At 37.5% G+C, this 19,647-nt stretch overlaps 1 protein-coding gene across 3 annotated transcripts in view; it reads left to right on the top strand.

Annotated features, from left to right (window-relative positions):
- The window catches only part of RDX (radixin), a 50,974-nt gene that overhangs the window by 11,182 nt on the left and 20,145 nt on the right, over positions 1–19,647 (top strand). For all 3 annotated transcript variants that reach the window (XR_008239003.1, XM_052812968.1, XM_052812967.1), the window contains exons 3-5: positions 7,332–7,415; positions 12,427–12,522; positions 14,761–15,035. Coding sequence is in view for 2 of the 3 variants with exons in the window: in XM_052812968.1 (XP_052668928.1) it covers positions 7,332–7,415; positions 12,427–12,522; positions 14,761–15,035 (455 nt within the window). In the remaining variant the exon portion in view is untranslated. The remainder of the gene's footprint in view (positions 1–7,331; positions 7,416–12,426; positions 12,523–14,760; positions 15,036–19,647) is intronic.

The raw sequence follows: 19,647 nt of genomic DNA, 5'->3' as shown, positions 1-19,647 counted from the left end.
CCTTCAGTAGAAAAGTCTGTTTGTTCACTTTGGCTGTGTTTATAACAAAGTGGCTTTCCATTGTTTCAAGCAGTTCACTCAGCATCTCTGCTACTTTAAAAAAAAAATAGTTCTGAGACTTAATATTCTTAGTTCTGCCTAACAGTGCAAAATTAAGTTTCATTTAGCTTCTGTTGTGATTCATCAAAAAAACCCCCAACAACTGGTGACTTTTAATGAGGTCTTTGCTGCTGTAATCAAAATTGGAGCTGTTAATAGGGCTGTTTTCAGTGTGCTTAGTTTTCTGCTTACTGAAGAATAGAATACTTGTTGAATCTTACTTTCAGTGCTTTCTTACTAAAACAACAGATACAAAATGTTTCTCAGCTGTATGCCATTCTCCCCAATCTTCACCAAAAATAGAAACATAGAAACTAAAATTAGACATCATTAGTTACATAACTGTTAATCATTTCATAGGCTAAGAAGATTAGGTTTAATTGACTGAAATATTAGCTGCATTTATAGGGTGTAAGAGGAGTTAAAGTCATTAGCTGTTTTTGCTGGTAGTTCACAGCATTTTTGTACAAGACTACAAGGCATGAAAGAGAAAGCATTATGCTGGGTAGTAACGAGTAGATGTCAAAGTTACTAAGATTAACAGAGAATTCTCTTTTTAGACTTCAACATTTTACAATATAGTGTATTCGGAAGGAGTAGATATCAGATTCTGGAATAATGGATGTTTAAAATTTGAATTATCATTTCCAAGATCGAGTTAATTTCTGTGAAGTGGTTGAATTGACATAGTGTATACATTAATTTTTGACTAGAGTATTGTTTTACAGGAAAATCTTTGAGATGTGTAGTGCAGTATTTGAATTATGGTTTGAATATATGATTTATTTCTGCAGCATAAATAGATGATGTCAGTTTGGATGACTGCTTTTGATTTGTCTATTAGTAAAATCTATTTGCCATTATTCTGTAGCCTTCTGTTTCTAATGCTGTTTAATCCTTACCTTTTTATGTTATCTTCTTCATGCATTTTTCTCTTGCATCTCTTCCTATGTCTGCTTTGAGGTTGATACAGTGGGTGTGCTGTGTATATACAGTGTGTAAAGCAGTGGGACCAATATACTGCTACTCCTTAACACAAATCATTTGTGAACTTGATACAGTAATTGGCTGAACTAGTGTGAAGAAACTCTTGGAAGAAACCTTTTTTGCTATATGCAATTTTCTTATAAATAAGAATTGGAATGGTTTCTGTGGCTTTTACGTGTGACTAATTCATATTCATTTATTAAGACAAAGCAAACCGACTGGAAACCTTTTTCATGTAATAGCTTTGTTACTAAATACTGGTACCTACTCAGTTTTGGGCTTCCTGATGAAAGCTGAAGTGCCATGACTAATATCTGTGAATGATGGCTGAAGTACAGTAATAGGAAGTATTAGACTATTAAGCTAATAGCAGTTTTTGTGCATATTATATGGACTGTATCTACGTTTGAGGAGAGGTCCAAAGGTTAATGTGGTGACTGTGCAATATCCCATGAACTTGTGTGGAGTTGAAGTTAGATACTACAAGGAAATGTAGAAATGTTTTTTCAAATCCTCAAAGCAGTGAAAGAATACAACAAAAATATAATTCCCATATGAAATGTGTGCTTTTAATACGTGGACATGGATTTTTATTGTTCCAGGTGTGTTCATTAACTATACTCTTTATTGGTTGGATAAATTGCTTTAAACTGTTTTTATAAGTACTATTTTGTGAGCTGTGGCAGATGTCCTCATAACCCACTAGCAACATTTGTTATCAAAACATCAGTTGCTCCCTTCACAAAGAATAATCAACATGTATGTATGTATGGGTTCTTCCCCTTCCCTTGACCACGTTTAATCATTCTGAAGCAAGTCTGGTAAAATACAGATAAACTCAGACTGCTAGTTCTGATGCCAAGGACCTGGACAAGCTTGAGAAGTGGGCCCATGTGAACCTCATGAGGTTCAACAAGGCCAAGTGCAAGGTCCTGCACCTGGGTCAGGGCAACCCCTGGTACCAATACAGGCTGGGGGATGAAGGGATTGAGAGCAGCCCTGCCGAGAAGGACTTGGGGTACTGGTGGATGAAAAGCTGCACATGAGCCAGCAATGTGCGTGCGCAGCCCAGAAAGCCAACCGTATCCTGGGCTGCATCAAAAGCAGCGTGGCCGGCAGGTTGAGGGAGGGGATTGTCCCCTTTATTCTGCTCTCATGAGACCCCACCTGCATCCAGCTTTGGAGCCCTCAGCACAGGAAAGACATGGACCTGTTGGAGGTCCAGAGTCCAGAGAAGGGCCATGAAGATGATCAGAGGGATGGAACACCTCTCCTATGAAGAAAGGCTGGGAGAGTTGGGGTTGTTCAGCCTGGAGAAGAGAAGGCTCCAGGGACGCCTTATTGCAGCCTTTCAGTACTTAAAGGAGTCTTATAAGAAAGATGGGGACAAACTTTTTAGCAGGCCCTGTTGTGATAGGACAAGGATTAATGGTTTTAAACTAAAAGAAGGTAGATTTAGACTAGATATAAGGAAGACATTTTTTACAATGAGGGTGGTGAAACACTGGAACAGGTTGCCCAGAGAGGTGGTAGATGCCCCATCCCTGGGAGCGTTCAAGGTCAGGTTGGACGGGGCTCTGAGCAACCTGATCTAGTTGAAGATGTCCCTGCTCATTGCAGGGGGTTTGGACTAGATGTCCTTTAAAGGTCGTTTCCAACCCAAACTATTCTATGATTCTATAAGGTGAAGAAGATAACTGTCACAGTGCAAGGGTTTAAAGTATTATTATTTGGGAAAAGCTTATTGCAAATAGATTAAAAAAAATACGTATATGTATCCAGATATTGGGACAAAGCAGTTTTGTCAGAAATAAGAAAAACTATACTTTATGTAGCAAATTTTTTCCAAATGTTTGGTGATCCTTTTATGGTGAAAGGTTTCTGTTCCTGGCCACTTGTTTATATTGTTCAGTATAGGCAAATGAGTCAAGCTAAATAGTCACTTTAAAAGCTATGAGGTAGGTATTGGTATTCTAAACAGAGACTTGGTGCTCTAAAATAGAGCTTTGCAGTGGTGTTTTCCTAAACGTCCAGCAGGCTTTTTTCTGTGCTATACTAAACTTCACCGTGTTCTTTATACCCTCTTACAGCGACTCTGTTTATAAAAATGTACTCTTAAAGGTAGCCAGCTGAAGAAAACTTTGTGCTAAGCATTTTCTTCTTCTTAGGATTTTTTAAAAAATTAAAGTAACGCATTAAACTGTCCTTTTATCTTTTCCATTATGGCCTTTAAAATACAGCCTGTGCTTGTGTAGATGCTTGGCTTATGTAACTTAATGTATAGTTGCATAAAGGGAATGTATTCAGGATGGAATTCTGCCAGAAAGAGGCAAACCCTAAAGGTGTTCACATTTTGCCTATGGGTTGTAGGGGTCTTTCTTTAAATGCCACCTTCTTCCCAGCACAAGAGTGCACTTCTTGTCCCCGCTTTACTGGATGAACATCAGTTTAGTCACATATCTAAAGTGGGAGCTGAGAAGCTGTCTTACACCCTTTGCATTAAACCCGTATATAGTTCCATGGGTTGGGTGTTGGAAGTATTAGAGTTTTTTGGTTGTTTGTTGGGGGGGTAGGGAGGGGGTTAGTGGTTTTGGGGTTTTTTGGGGTTTTTTGGTTTTTTTTGTTTGTTTGTTTGTTTTTTTACTGTGTACGTTGCAGTGGCCTAAGTCAGTGATTTCTAGTGCTGGATGTAAGAGGGCTGGTCTAGGAGTGCTGTATTGCCTGATGTCAATTCTGGCTGTCATCGCAGAGAACTGCTGTTCAGGTATGATGTTGCCTGATCTGTGGAGGACGAGGGGAGGATCTCTCACCACATGGACCTTGACAGAGGATTTACAAAGTCTAAGTTACCCAGTTACTAAGCCTAGAATAGCATTTTTAAGTATTTCCCTGACATGACCACCATGATATTTTAGTATTTAATATTTGCATAGAGATCTCTAGGTCAGTAATAAGTGATACAAATTGTTAAATTGTGACACCAAAAATAATGTTTGCATATAGCCACTTTTTAACCTTAAAAAAAAAAAAGATGTTTACTCAGGCATACTACAAATTGCAGAACCACCTAGAGAGTTTCTTGATTAGTTTACCAGAGTAGGATCCTTAGAAGGCAGTCAAAATTACATATGAATATACCAAGTGAGACTTGTTGCAGCTCTTACCCTGAGCCTATGCACAGCAGAATGGGATTTGTCTCACGACTGAGCAGCTGAAGTAATTGTCTTAAGTCTTATCTAGTGCTTTGTCATAGTTTCTGAAGTTTGAAGGAAGATGTGTAATCCTGGTGAGAACAAGATTGAAAAGCAGTTGTTAAATGGGTCTTGTGGTATGAGTAGTGGTAGCCTTCCAACACTTGCTACAGGAAACCTTCATACATTTCTCTTGTCACTGTTGCAAGAGCTCCTTCCTATTCTGTATTCATGTGGTAAAGTCGGTTCAGGGTAATTATGTTCAGATTAGTGTCTGTCTTCATAATTTGTGGTTCAGATAATTTCCCTCTGTCACCAATGTCACATGAGGAGTGTTGCTTCAAAGTAGCTGGATACCCAACAGCAGATTGCATGAGTGACAGTCCGTTGCTGCATTTACTGAGCCTTCTTTCTCGGCCTGCGTTTTCTAAATTCCCTGCCTTATTTATAATGTGGAAACTACCCCCATGACTCTTCTTAATGTAGTTGGTTAGCTTTATTTTACAGACAACAAAACTTGACACCAGAGGTTTGATTTTGTTGAGAGTGTGCTGTGTGACTGACATTTGGATTAGATAAGTAAACCTTCTTGGCTCAGTCTCAGGTTTTGCCAAAAGTAACCTTCTTATTTCCCATGCCCAGAAATAACTGAAGCTATGAAACAATGTTACAAGGTTGTAAAAGCTTGGTATTTGTATGCTAAAAATCTAAGTCACTCCAAATGTCTTCAGAAGGAAAATGATCCAGTGTAGTGTTTAACTTTGTAAGTCTTTTCTTAAATAACTCATATCACAAAAGTTAACATTTTAATATTGCTATAATTTAATTTGTGACTTAGAATTGAAAGTGTAAATATTAATTAGCAGTCGGGTGATCTGTTAATCAGAAGTTCAAAGAAAAAGAAAATTGCTGAAGGCTTAAGCAGTTACTGTAATGCATATAAGTGACCAGGTACTCCTAATGTGTATTTGTATCTATTGCAGATGTAGCAGCTGTGTACTGTTACAGCACTCGGCTTTTATTTGAGGCAGTAACAAACAGAAGCAAACAGAATCTACAGGCTGTGTTGAGTTTCCCTCTGTATTACATCTATTATTTTACTGTTTGAGTATTTTAATTCTTGTGAGGTATATAGACTCTCAGGTAGTAATTATTGCATTTGTAGAAGATGGCATTTGTTACAAGGATATTAATGTAAGAAGTTTCTGCTGCAAGTCTTAAGTCTGCTGCAGTTAGTTGAACTGGCTGTGCTTTGTAGATCTTCTGTGATGCTTCTTGTTTTGGCAGTGGTGCTGTTACATAACAGTGCTTTGGCATTTAATAAAGTTACATTTTAGCCTTATGCTTTGTAACTTGCTTACTTGTAGCTGCCCTAAAGCAGGCTTTTTTTTTTAAATTGAAAAACTGCTTTAAAAAAATTAACTTCTTGTAATTAAGGGGCAGCCCCCCACACTTAAACCAGTGCAACTGGCAGTGAGTTAGACCTACCATTTAAAATGGGTTGTTCTGCTAGAGAATAAGCAATTTTTTTTTCTTGAAATGAGCAGAGTGAGAGAATCTACAGAAAACACCTCTTTTCCCTCCTCCTGACACATAACCTTTAATTTTTTTTGCAGTAGAAGTTTACTATCTTTTACTCCAAAGCCTTCAAGTCCTTTTTCTTTATCAGCGCTTGCACACAAAAAAAGTTTGTTAACCCCCTGGTATCTTTCTTGTTTGCAGGTCTATAACCTAGAGGTCCTCGGACTCCTGCTACTCTTGTCTTGTGTATCCAGCTCATGCCCAAAGTTGTTTACCTTGACACTAAAGAAAGGAGTGAACAAGCTTAATCTGTTGTACGGGGACAAACTTCTATGCAGTTTTGGGTTTTGCACCTTAGATCTCCCTTTTGTGTTCTGTATTGGGAGAGACTTTTCCAGACTCTCACTTCTCAAAGTATTCCACCTGGTGGCAAAATTAGGGAAATAGTTAATGGAAATGGTTACACAGGCATAGATCAAGTAGTGTAAGAACCTGTAATACAAGTCCTAATTTATTCATGTTCCATATTTTATAGTAGAGAGAGAGAAATTAGAATATATCTATGTGTCTTATTTAAGTTTCATGTTTCTGGTTTTCACATTTATAGCAAAGTAGATTTGACCTTTAACACTTTATGTTCCTATTCACTAAAGATAAATAAAATGTGATACCCTGGCAGTAGGAATGGAGAACCATTCTAACAGTGAGAAGACAGTACTGTGTATTTAGTACTTTGTTCTGTTTCATGAAAATTCTCACTTCTGTGTGTACCAGTTGAAGAGAAATTGGAACAGACTGTTGTACTTCCAAGTAAGATAGGCTTCCAGATATCTCCTGGAATATTTGACTGCTTGTTTTAGAGCAAATAAAAATAGTGACTGTCAGGAGTCATCTGGAAAATCATCCTCTACTTCAGGAGAAGGAAGAAGTTCATTGAATAGTGGTGTTTTTTTCAGTACTATAATAAGGGAATTGAATGGGATCAGTATTAAAGGAAGCTAACTTCTGTAGTTCCTCCTTCCACTGATGGAAAATCTGCTATTGGTCTGTCCTGAGGTGTACAAGCTCTAGCCCTATATAGTTTAAGACTGCTGAACCTCTTAATTTTAGAAATGGTGGGGCAGGAGGCTGCTTGTCTTTTTATATTGCCAAGTATAAATACCTTAAAATGATACGTATATGACTAGGAACTTTCTTTCGCACACATTTGGGAAGCCCACTGAAACTGAATGTCCCAGTGTTCTTTCAGTGTTCAGTAGTCACGTCAGCTATCCAATTTAAATTAATTTTGAACTTTGGTTCCTGGTTTGACCTTCAAACCTAGTGTTAAATATTATCCTGTATATGCTTTTATACTAAATACAAGATGAGATTTTTTGCAGATTCAAATTCTCCGTTTTTGTCTGCTGTGGTCTGTGTGTCTATAAGACCATTACAATGTTGAATTGACTTGCCATATATTGTTTCTTACAGGCTAATCACAGTATATAGAAGAATTACACTGTTACAGTAATATTTCTTTATTTTCTGTAGATCAATGTCAGAGTAACAACAATGGATGCAGAGTTGGAATTTGCCATCCAGCCCAATACCACAGGCAAACAGCTCTTTGATCAGGTAACTTATATGTGTCTCTGTGTATGTACGTGTACAAACACATAAAACTATTGTGGGTATTAAGGCATAGTTTGAGAAAGCGGAAGTGTTCTTATGTATAGATTACGTTTTTCCTTAGATTATCTAAGCTATTCTCTGTTTGAACTTCCTCATTACTTCTCATGAAATTTACTAAATTCAAAGAGAACTCTGTGTAAATAGGTTAACAGTGAGGCTTCAGCCGAATCATGTGTATAGCACTGCTTTGAAATTAATGGTATTTTTTTATGTCTAATCACATTATAGTTGCAACTGCGATACAATTTTTAGAATTATGTGTATAAGAAATTTATATAGCCTTCACTATTTAGTAATGAATGTAACAATAAAAGTCCATTAAGGGAAGCTAAGATCTTCTATTTTTTTTTCCCCAGAATGGAAGCTGTGGATACTTTTTTCACTTCTCAAATGTTAGAAGAGTAATGTTGTCCTATGATCCAGTTTGAAATTTAAGTTAATAATAATAAAAAAAAATTAAGTGGAAAAGTGAAAATGATGGCTTTGATGTGCTTGTGGGTTGCAGACCCATCAGAACTACACATTCTCACTTGATAGTGTCTCTGTTGTACACCAGTCAAATGGGCTAAATGAATGACTTCTTAAAAAAGGTTGTTCTTGCATTCATTTCATGTGCTGTTAGCCGTCAAAATCTTGAAGCAATTTTTTGATCTAGGTTGTGGACTGTTCTAGAAAATGTTAAGAATAGAAGCTTGTCAACGTGTTGGGTTTTTTTTCCTCAAGAAACCAATAAATACTTTATATTATCTAGATCCAAGTTGTATGCATTTAGTTAAAAATGCAGAAATATTTGAAATTACTCTTCAAAAACAGTTTAACTATATCAACAATTATGTCTAGTAGAACTGTTGTTTCTGTCCACTCTGTTAGAGATGCTTAAAGTATGTAGTAATGGGTATTATGAGAAAGTAACGCATTGAAAGAGTTCTTTAAGAACTCTTAAACTTTTAATTGATCTTTAAGAGTTGATTAAATGTCTTAGTATATAAGTTGAAAGGAGTACAATGTTACTTGTTTTGTAACATTGAGCTTTTTCTTTTAGATGAATGAAATTTCATTTGCAATTATTGTTTGAAATGACTGTCTGACTCTTAAAACTTCTACCCCCACCCCTTTCTCTGACATCAGTAGCAGTATATCTTCAGCCTCTACATAGGAATAGACTTCATGACTCTTACAAAGACTTCTTGAAGAAAGGAGCTGCTTTTTGTCTAACCAACACCACCATCAAATAAAAAGTACAGTATTCTGTGGCACAGAAGCCTCAAGCTGTAACTTGTCTTTTGCCAACCTTTGCTATCTTCTGCCATGCAGTATTGGGTGGGGTGACGTTCTGCTGTGTAACGTCTTGTGCCCAGGTAATCAGGTTCATCCAAATTGGGGCATTCACAAACAGGGAACAAAGATACAGCTCTGAATTCTTTTTCATGCTCTCTTCAGCTTTGTTCCTCAATTCACTGTGTGGCGTTTGGCATCTCACCAGTTCTTACAATCAACTTCTGGAAGTTTAAATTGAAAAATTGTTAGGTCAAGCAAAATCAGCCAGCATAGTTGTGTGTGACAGAAGCATTTTCAGCCCGATCTTAAACTCATATGCGAGTTCCACAGAGTAACATCAAGAGCTGAATTGTATTGCAAAACCAGCATGAAATTTTCAGACAAAAGTTATGCTGTTTCTCTATAGAAAGAGAATTGAATAGCACTGTTACTGAGATGGGTCTCTAAGGTTTATGCAGAAATTGTGGACATGACAGTAGACTTGTTGGTTATTGCTTGCAGAAAATAACCTCTCCATAAATTCAGCTGTTTTGTAGTGCTCCTCTATATTTTTGGTGAACAACTTGTCCTTTTTTCAGTCAGTGGTTCTTTTAAGCTTTTAATTGGTGTTTTCTGGAGTTGTTATTTGTTTCCCATTCCATTTGTGTGTTTTCATCATCTTCATCTGCTAGCAGACAAGAATTCATCATTTGACATGTGTGGCTTTCTCTTTTTCTCTTACATTTTGAAACTCAGTAAAGTTACTATTTATTGCACAGACCCGTTTTTTCAAAATTGCTCGTATTTCAGAAGGTGTCTTAACATATTTATCATTAGTCCTTCTGTCTATCCTGTCAGTGGTCAGAATGGGCAAGAGGGGATCTGTCCTCCTTCAGTCAATCAATTTAGCATCTATAACTTTCCTAGGAGGAGAAGAACCCTGTGATGGGTATGTTTCCACACACTGGTAATGGTGGGGGTTGTTTTCAATAAGGTGATAGCACTGAGCATCAGTACCTCTGGTTTACTGTCGTTGCCATTCAGAAAGAATGGGAGGGTTGTCTCCTTTATCTCAAGTTACAGCCCACTGTCCTTTCTAGATATCTTGGAAGCCTCCCTTATGATCTTTTGGAAGCTGACTCAATGAAATTCTTGCTAGGTTGTCTTTATGTGTATGTTTTGATTTGCTAAAACATGTCTACTGCTCTGGTTGCTTTTCTTCAAGAAGTTTTTACTGCCTATTAATAGTCAAGTTGTAGGATGTGATGGTGGATAAATCTGTTTTACAGATGTGATTGAAGACTTGCTTGAAACCACTTAATGAAACTTCTGAGCCAGAATCGAACTCCTAAGTTTCTCATTCTGCACTTACTTTTCATATCATACTAGTGCAGTGCATAAGTGCTTATATTATCTTGGTACAAAGTTACAGAAATTTTTTTTCTCTTTCCTTTGAGCTGAGAAGCAGTGATAGACGATGCTCTTTCCTTATTTGTGGAGTCTGAAGTAAAACAGACTAATGTGTAAGCTGGTTTTAGTGTTGGTTTGCAAGCGTGTATAACTCTGCATTGCAGTAGACAAGTTGTCTGTATGTAAATAATGTGCATCTCAGTTGAAGGGCCATAGTTAGCAGGTGAGAGCAAAATGTTTTGATGTGAGCATGAGCACTTGTCTCCTTATGCCTTATGGGCAGAGCTGTTGAGCATCTGCAGTTCTTACTGACTTCTTTTGCAGCTCAGAGAGCTGATCACGTACAAAGGCTCAGCTTGGACAGTTGCAAAGTAAAGAGCATTCTCAGTCATCTGATAAAGCCATAGGTAGTTTGATCAGCATTGTATAGGAGATCTGTGCCAAAAGAAGCAGCAGGTCTGAAATTTCTGTGTTGGGACACCAAATTTGATGTTGCTCAGTACCATAATAGTAACAGAAACTTGTTCTTAACTTTTCTTGTGTTCTAAAGTAAATGATGTAAGAAATCTGGAGAAAATATCTGTGCTTACTAAAGGAATCAGGCTGGATCTATGAACATTGCCCATTCTGTGCTTTGGAGCTTGAAGGTGAAAGGGTAGAGGAGGAAAAAAGGTGCACAGCTGAATGATTGTTAAGTAATAATACAAATATGCAAGGCATCAGAAGTAAGTTTGCACAGCTATCTTTTGACATTTTCTAATTTTCAAAATCTTAATTTTGCAACCCGATAGTACTACTTTAAAAAGGAGGAGGATCTATGTGTAAAATTCTATTTACTTCACATGCATCTGAATGCTTCCATAAAACAGCCTTCAGTAAACCAGCTTGCCAGCATGGTCCAACCTGAGAACATACGTAAGTACTGCCATACTGGATCATTTGGAGCCAGAGTTTACAGTTACTTAATAATCCTTGCTGGACCTTTCTGATTAATTGCTTATTGAATCCATGTGTACTTTTACTATGCAAAAGACTTGTAAGATAATACCACAGTTTCATTATACTCTGTGTAGTAAAAGTGCTCCTTTTTGTTTGCTTTGAACTTGCTATCTAATGATTTCTGTTGATTCTCTTAATTCTTATGTTATGAGAAATAATGAATAATCATTCTCTATTTTTCTTCTTCATGCCGTGCAAGTCTTATAGACCTATATCATTTTTCCTTTCCTCATTTCTCTGTCAGTAGCCTTAGTTCTCATCTTAGCTATGCAGAAGATGTTCCATGTCACTGATCATTCTTTTCAATGTTTCTGAAACATTTCCAGTGCTGCAACATCCTTTAAGTTGGTGTGACCAGTCCATATGTAGTATTAGAGATTTGGGAATACCTAGATGTGTATAGTAACATAACAGCTTTGTTTCTTTTTTCCTTTACAATGAGAGCTTTGTTCACATAATTAAAATTGTTGTCTTTTATGTACAGTATTTTTTTATTAAATATCATCTTTTATTGAGGTTCGTCTTCCTTTTTACTGTTCATTTGCAGATCTTTATGGAAGGCTTTCTACAGCAGATTGTCACATCAGTTTCATTCTTTTTTGCAGATCACATATGAAGTCCTGGGGGACTTACTTAGTGGTTACACTAGAAGTCTGTTGTGAAAACTGTTTGTTTGTTTGTTTTGTTTTTCTTTTTAACTAGTATATCCATAGAAAGACCTTCTCTCTGTTCAAAGACAATTTTATTTCTTTAGTAGCCTTTGGTGATAGACCTGGTCACAAATATTACAGGAAATCCATGTATGGTTTATCAGCTAGATCATCCTTACCCCTTTAATCATTAACTCTTACAAAATCTCAAAAATATTTGAAGGAGGTGATTCATCCTCATCACTTCCTATTTGTCCACAAGTATTATTCTTTATTATAGCTTCACTGGTTGTCTTCTGTTGAAGTGGACTTACTTGTCTGTAGGTCTGCAGATCACTTCCCAGACATGCTTTCAAATATCAGGGTCCTCTTTGCTACTTGTATTCCTCAGGTGCTGAGTTTGATGTAAGCAGTAAGCTGCACACTCCAGTCGGTAGTTTGGCAACACGGTGTTTGAGTTTTAGAACTCTTAAGGTGAATCCTTCCCTGAACCTGATGTTTTGCTACTATTTTAATTTTTTTAATTCTTGTAAAACTTGATTACATTTCAGTTTGAGATGGTTTCTGTAGCTTAATTACCATTAAAAAAAAAATCCTGTTGTAGTGATTGCTGATTATTATGGATCATTTATCTTTAGGTGGTGAAAACTGTTGGTCTTCGTGAAGTCTGGTTTTTTGGGCTACAGTATGTGGACAGCAAAGGCTACTCAACTTGGCTGAAGCTAAATAAAAAGGTAATAATTCCTTAATATTTAGGCAAGTGTACAGTTTGAAATATACTTTTATAAGGCTTGCTGCTTTAATGTTGTAGGTGAGATATAGCTGGCTTCAAATTTAGTTGAAAAGTTGCTTATTTGATTTAAATGACAAAATACAGTGTTAAGTTTGGTTAGTTATAAAAGAATATGTAAAGCTATATCAACATTTGAGAAGGAGATACCGATTCCTGTATTTCTAGTATCACGGTGATACTAAGTTTTCATTAGGAAAACTTAAGTTCATATGATTGTTCTGTTTTCATGTAGCAAAATATAATAGAATAAATGTTTTACGATTGGGGCACGTGTGTGTATGAAGTATTTGAGCTTCAGGAATTTGCATGTATACAGCTATAGATCTTTAAACAAGGCACCAATAATAGGCTCCTAAACTGCTGTTTAGGTATCTAGTAAGTAGATTGTAGGATAACTTTTATCTTGTTTTTCCCCAGCAACACTGAGTACCTTGTATCTCCCAGCTATTGGGAACCAGGTTATTTTACTTCAAATTCTATTTATGAATATGAATGGTCACTTTTTATTTTAATATTGGCTGTCAGGTTAGTGGCACTGTTTAGAATAAAGAGGTTTTTTTTTTTTAGTTCAACTTAAGAATACCTTTTTTCTTTTTTTTTTTAATCTTCAGTATTAGGAGGTAAATTGGGAGGTTTTTAGGAGCAAGTCCCACTGTCTGCATTTATATAATCTTTCCTTCTCTGTGGTAAATCCAGCAAGTTAAACCTGCTAACCACCAAAGCTGTCTCCTAGAGTTTCATGTGTGTCTTGTTTCACATGCAGTAAATGTTGTAGTGCTACAAATATTTTGTTAGCCCTAATGGCTTGCCTGCAGTGATTGGAGACTACAGGATTTGGTGCATCATTTGCAAAAAATACAGAAGACATTGCTCTATGAAAGCCTTCAGCAAGTTAAGTGGCTGGTGCAGTTCAGGAGCAGCAAGGGTGTGCTGATTTCTTTAACTTTGACTAAGGCAGTTATCCATCTTTTTTTTTTCTTTTTTTTTAAAAAGCTTGTAACATTTGGTTCTTAAATGCATCATCATAAACTGGCTCTAACTTCTAAGTTACTATTTAAATATTTGCAGTAACTACAGATAAGATCTGATAAATAACAAAATAGATGTGCAAATAAGGTTTTGTTACGGCCAGAGCACAACTAATCGTTCGCTGGTGAGGTTAGAGTGAAATACTGTGTATGTAAATCAGAAGCAGATGGACAATAATGAAAAGCGAGCAAAACTTAAAATTTACTTCTGAAATGTTGAATATAGTACTTATGCTGCCTTACGTACGTGACTAAATGGTTGCATTATAGTTACAGTATTTGATACTTCCTACAAGTCAAGCAAACAGATGCATCATTTCATGCGTAGTGAAGAAGTTCTAGAGGGACTACTAGTGCACATAAAATTAAATGTGTAATAAAGTGCTGGAGGAACTGGGATATATGAGATTTATTTTATTATGACTGCACCTTTTAGCAATCACAGTATTTGATATTAAAATTCATTTAATTTTGAATGTTTTTGCTTTAGTCATAATCAGTGCTGAAAGCTGAACCCAAATGAAATGGAAAATTCTACATAAAAATGAGGTTTTGTCGAAATTTGAAGTAGATGCTTACTTAAGATGACCACATCTGATCTCTTCACAGAAATGATGATTATAAGGCTTATCCATTCTAGAAAAATAATGTGATTAATGGAACTATATGTTTTGCACAGGAACAAAGCACATGTATTTAGTTCAATAGTTCAGAGACTTTTAAAAGAATCCAAATTTACACTTAGATTGAAGAAATGTGCTGTAGGTCTTGCTAAAGAAACCTTGTTAGATCCTAATTTGTTACTTCCTGCAATTCATCCTTGGATATATTTTATTTATTTATTTATTTACTTTAATATGTATTACAACTTATTTTTTTTCCAGATCTTTATTGTGATAAATACAAATTCACACAAGCCTACAAAAATGCTCTTAAACAGCCTTTGAGTAGTGTTTCAAAATTGTCTGATTTATCCAAATTGGTGTACTTGATTCAGTGCCATGTGAACCTTTAGTGAGTTCCACAGTGGGCTTGTCAGGATGCACTGGGTTTCAGTGTAGAGGAGCTAAAGAGTTCGTTACTACCGAGTTAATTATATTTAATATACCATTTAGTGCTCTCTTTATTTTGCCTTTATTCCTCCCTCTCAGGTAACACAGCAAGATGTAAGGAAAGAAAATCCTTTGCAGTTTAAGTTCAGGGCCAAGTTTTTTCCAGAGGATGTATCAGAAGAATTAATTCAGGAAATAACTCAGAGACTTTTCTTCCTGCAAGTCAAAGAAGCTATCTTAAATGATGAAATATATTGCCCACCAGAAACTGCAGTTCTTCTGGCTTCTTATGCTGTCCAGTCCAAGTATGGAGATCACAGTAAGGAGATACATAAACTAGGCTACCTAGCCAATGACAGACTTCTCCCTCAGCGGTGAGTGAGACTGTTTTTTGCATCATGTGCTGCATGTAAACTTGATTACAGCACGTTTTTAATGATTAAAATATTAAGTGATAATGTGCATTTAATGGTAGCTTTCTTAAGAGTACATGTTTTGCTAGTAAAATTTAGAGATCCTAATTTAGACTTTAAATAACAAAGAAGTGTCACAACCATGGGTTTCTTGAGACCCATTTCCTGTCCCATCCACAGCCATCTGCACAGATTTAGTTGAACCAATTTCCAAAGTACTCCAAAATGATCTAATGTTCTTGGAGACTTGCTTCTGCTAAATTAAAGTCAAAATATTCTAATACAGAAGTCACTAAGATTAATTTGATACTCACTTCTTTTCTTCAGTTCTTGATGTTTTTGTACACTTAAATGATAATAATTTCCTGAAAATAATTATAAAGTCTATTAGAAATAAAATATATTGCAGAAAAATGCTAGCCTGGACAGAAAATTTAGAAACTAAATTGTTGCTATTGCTGTTGAGTATAAACTCTTTTGTATCAGTCACTCATCTAATTGGTTAGGAAAAGTAAGCACCAAGATTATAGTTCTTTTTCTTTATGCAACTGAAACCATGCTCCTGGCATGTTTTGGCAGTGAGAGAAGCATTGCAACAGTAATGTACAAAGTTAGACAATTTTGTTAGTGTAGCTCAATCCATAGTGATGTATTGTGGACAAATATGTGCTTACTATATATGTAATATTAGTGCATCTTCAAAGAAATAAGAGCCATGGAATAATTTGAGGTTTCTTTAAAAGTCATATGCTTTGTCTCTTTGGTTTGAAAATGAAATGTGGAAACTCACTTATTAGTGTAACTAAGCTTGAGAATTTTCTAGCAAGCAAAAAAGCATTTCAAAGGATTGTGATGAAGTATTGAAATACATTTTTTTTTTTTGAAAATGTTTCAGATTTCTAAAAATCCTGGCCGAGAGTTTGGTTTTGGCTGTTTACTTCCTTCTTGTGACAGTGAAGTCTATACCTCTTTCTAGAAAAATACCCTTTTTTTTAGTAAGGTAGGGAGATGTAGAACCAGTAAAACTGTCGTTACTGAATATCTTAGTTCATGAATCTTGGGTTTTGCTCGGTTATGATGATAGCCTGTGAACACTGGAGTGCTTGTATATGACACATTCAGATCCTTAAGATGCTCCTTTTCAGTAGACAAATGTTCAGATGACTTCCCAGCATATGCTTTCAGCCAGTCGTGTGCTAGTATGCACTGAGTGAGCACATATCTTTTGTATTCATTCAAACACAATTATTCCTGTTTTGCCTCCTGTCACCAGGAGATTTGCCAGAAAACTAACACATACATCATAAAAATACTTCAGAACAGTATACAACATAATGTCAAAAATGCTTACTTGTTTCCCAAAGTAGACTAGCTTTGCAAAATTTTACTGAAAAACATGAGAAGATTTGCAGTTCCTGGTAATTATAGAGTCTTAATGTTCACCTGTCAAAACTACTGCATATTTCTTGGCTCAAAACTATGAGCTGGGTAGCAACAAGGCATCAAGTCCTTGCTGAGTTATTCTGTTGCAATAGTCCTTGCATATCTGCTAGTGATGTTTAATCAGTAGCATGCGAAGAGAGAATGGAGGGGACCAAATTGGCTATTGCCAAAGACATCGCCAGCTTTGAGGATATCATAGAAATGCAGAATCATCTGAGTTTGGAAGGGGAGCTCTGAAGATTGTCTAGTCCAGTCCCCTTACTCAAGTAGTAACCCAGAGAGGTGGTCGGTGCCCCATGCTGGTCAAGTGTTTAGAGGCCTTTGGACAATGCCCTTAATAACATGCTTTAACTTTTGCTCAGCCTTGAAGTGGTCAGGCAGTTGGACTAGATAATTGTTGTAGGTCCTTTCCAACTGAAATATTCTATTCTAATTACAGCAGGTTGCTCAAGATGTTTTCCAGTTGGGTTTTGAATATTTCCAAGGATGGACTTTCTGCAACCTCTCTGGGCAACCTGTTCTAGTGTTTGACAACCTTTGCAGTAAAGAAGTAAAATAAAAAATTGTGTTCAAGTGTATTTCACTTGTGCCCATTACCTCTTATCTTTCAACTCAAATTCAATACAGAAAGAGGAAAGTGCAAAGAATTTCTGTAGAAGTAGAAATTTAACTTAAATTGGAAAGCCTAAGAAAGCACAAGTGTGGTGGGTTGACCCTGGCTGGATGCCAGGTGCCCACCAAAGCTGTTCTATCACTCCCCTTCCTCAGCTGGACAGGGGAGAGAAAATATAACAAAGAGCTTGTGGGTCGAGATAAGGACAGGAGAGATCACTCACCAATTACTGTCACAGGCAAAACAGACTCAGCTTGGGGAAAATTAACTCAATTTATTACAAATCAACCAGAGTAGGGTAATGAGAAATAAAACCAAATCTCAGAACACCTTCCCTCCCCCCCCTTCCTTCTTCCCAGGCACAACTTCACTCCCGGATTCTCTACCAACCCCCCCAGGGGCACAGGGGGATGGGGATGGGGTTTACGGTCAGTTCATCACACGTTATTTTCTGCCGCTTCATCCTCCTCAGGGGGAGGACTCATCACACTCTTCCCCTGCTCCAGCGTGGGGTCCCTCCCACGGGAGACAGTCCTCCATGAACTTCTCCAACGTGGGTCCTTCCCATGGGCTGCAGTTCTTCACGAACTGCTCCAGCATGGGTCCTTTCCACAGCGTGCAGTCCTTCAGGAGCACACTGCTCCAGCGTGGGTCCCCCACGGGGTCACAAGTCCTGCCAGAAAACCTGCTCCGTGGGCTCCCCTCTCCACAGATCCGCAGGTCCTGCCAGGAGCCTGCTCCAGCGCAGGGTTCCCATGGGGTCACAGCCTCCTTTGGGCACCCACCTGCTCCAGCGTGGGGTCCTCCACGGGCTGCAGGTGGAGATCTGCTCCACCGTGGACCTCCCTGGGCTGCAGGGGGACAGCCTGCCTCACCATGGTCTTCCCCATGGGCTGCAGGGGAATCTCTGCTCCGGCGCCTGGAGCATCTCCTCCCCCTCCTTCTTCACTGACCTGGGGGTCTGCAGGGTTGTTTCTCTTACATGTTCTCACTCCTCTCTCCGGCTGCTGTTTCCCATCTGTCCCAACTTTTTTTTCCCTTCTTAAAAATGTTATCACAGAGGCGCTACCACTATCACTGATGGGCTCGGCCTTGACTGGCGGCGGGTCCATCTCAGAGCTGGCTGGTATGGGTGCTCTTGAACACAGGGGAAGCTTCCAGCAGCTTCTTACAGAAGCCACCCTGTACCACCTCCCCCCCCCCCCCCCCCCCCGCTACCAAAACCTTGCCACACAAACCCAATACAACAAGTTACTGAGGGTGACCAAGTGCTTGCATAGGTTGCTTGGAGAACTTGTGGAGTCTTCCTCCTTAGAGATATTCAAAAGCTGTCAAGACACAGTCCTGGGCAACTGGCTGTAGGTGGCCCTGCTTGAGCAGGGGGTGGACAAGATGACCTCCAGAGGTCACTTCCAACCTCAACCATTCTGATTCTGGGAAGGGCAGCTTGGGAAGAGGGTTTTATTTTCAGATGGGCACTTGTGTGACAATCCTGGGGTAGTGTATTTCCCAATATCTTGTTTTGTCCTTCATTTTTTTGATTGTTAGCTTTATGTTATACTGCTATGAAAGCTTTTGAACATTTTGTGAATATCTACTGAAGGAGTAGAAGAAATAATGTTGGAAAGCAGCTCACAATGTAAATATTGCAATGTAAAAAGCAGGCCTGATTTAATTACAGAACTTCTTTAATATTAACATTGTCCTAGAAGACTTGGAATTATTTTTTTTTATGTAATAGAAACTTTTAAATGATTGCCAAGATGCTTTTAGATTATTACAGCCAAAGCAGACTGTTCTACTTTTTGTGTTCTGTAACAGGCTTCTGTATTATGTTTAGGGCTTATATCTATATTCAACATGAAAGATGAGAAAACAAACAAAAAGGATGTCTTGTCATTGCATGTTCTTGTATCATTTAGCTGTGAACACATCAGCTTTGCGCAGGTGCAAAAACTAAAACCTCTGTCTCAGTTTTGAGGAGGAAAGCCTGTTGACAGGGTTGCACACTAAGCAAATCAAGATGTGGTATGGCTACCACTAAAAAGTGCACTTCACTAGATATTGGGCAGAGTAGCAAATCGAGTGACAGAAAGGTCCTATAACAGAAGAAACACTGCATTAGTATCTTCTGCATCACTTGGTGTATTCCTTATTGTACTTTGCTAAAAATGTAGGGAAAAGTAGTAAATCCTTACTTCCCTGAGTAAAGAGAAGGGAAGGAAAACAACTGTTCTGACTTCCTTAGTAAGATTATCTTGCAGTCTCTTTTTTGTTTTTTAATTGTCCTTTAAAATAATTTCTCTAGGAATGCTTTGAAATGCTAGGTGCGTGGAAAAAAGCATAATAAAGTTGTTATATGCATTTGATTTCTTACTGCAGTACTACCTTTAAAGTTCTAGTAGGTCAAAATATAATTCCATCATTGCAGCCTGCTGTAGATAAACCTCAAATAGATTTCTGAAACTGCTTCACTATTGATTTTATTTATTTAAAAAAAAAAAACGCCAAACCAAC

The sequence above is a fragment of the Harpia harpyja genome, chromosome 17, assembly GCF_026419915.1.
Source record: "Harpia harpyja isolate bHarHar1 chromosome 17, bHarHar1 primary haplotype, whole genome shotgun sequence".
Taxonomy (NCBI): Eukaryota; Metazoa; Chordata; class Aves; order Accipitriformes; family Accipitridae; genus Harpia; species Harpia harpyja.
This window is presented reverse-complemented; position numbering and strand designations above follow the sequence as displayed.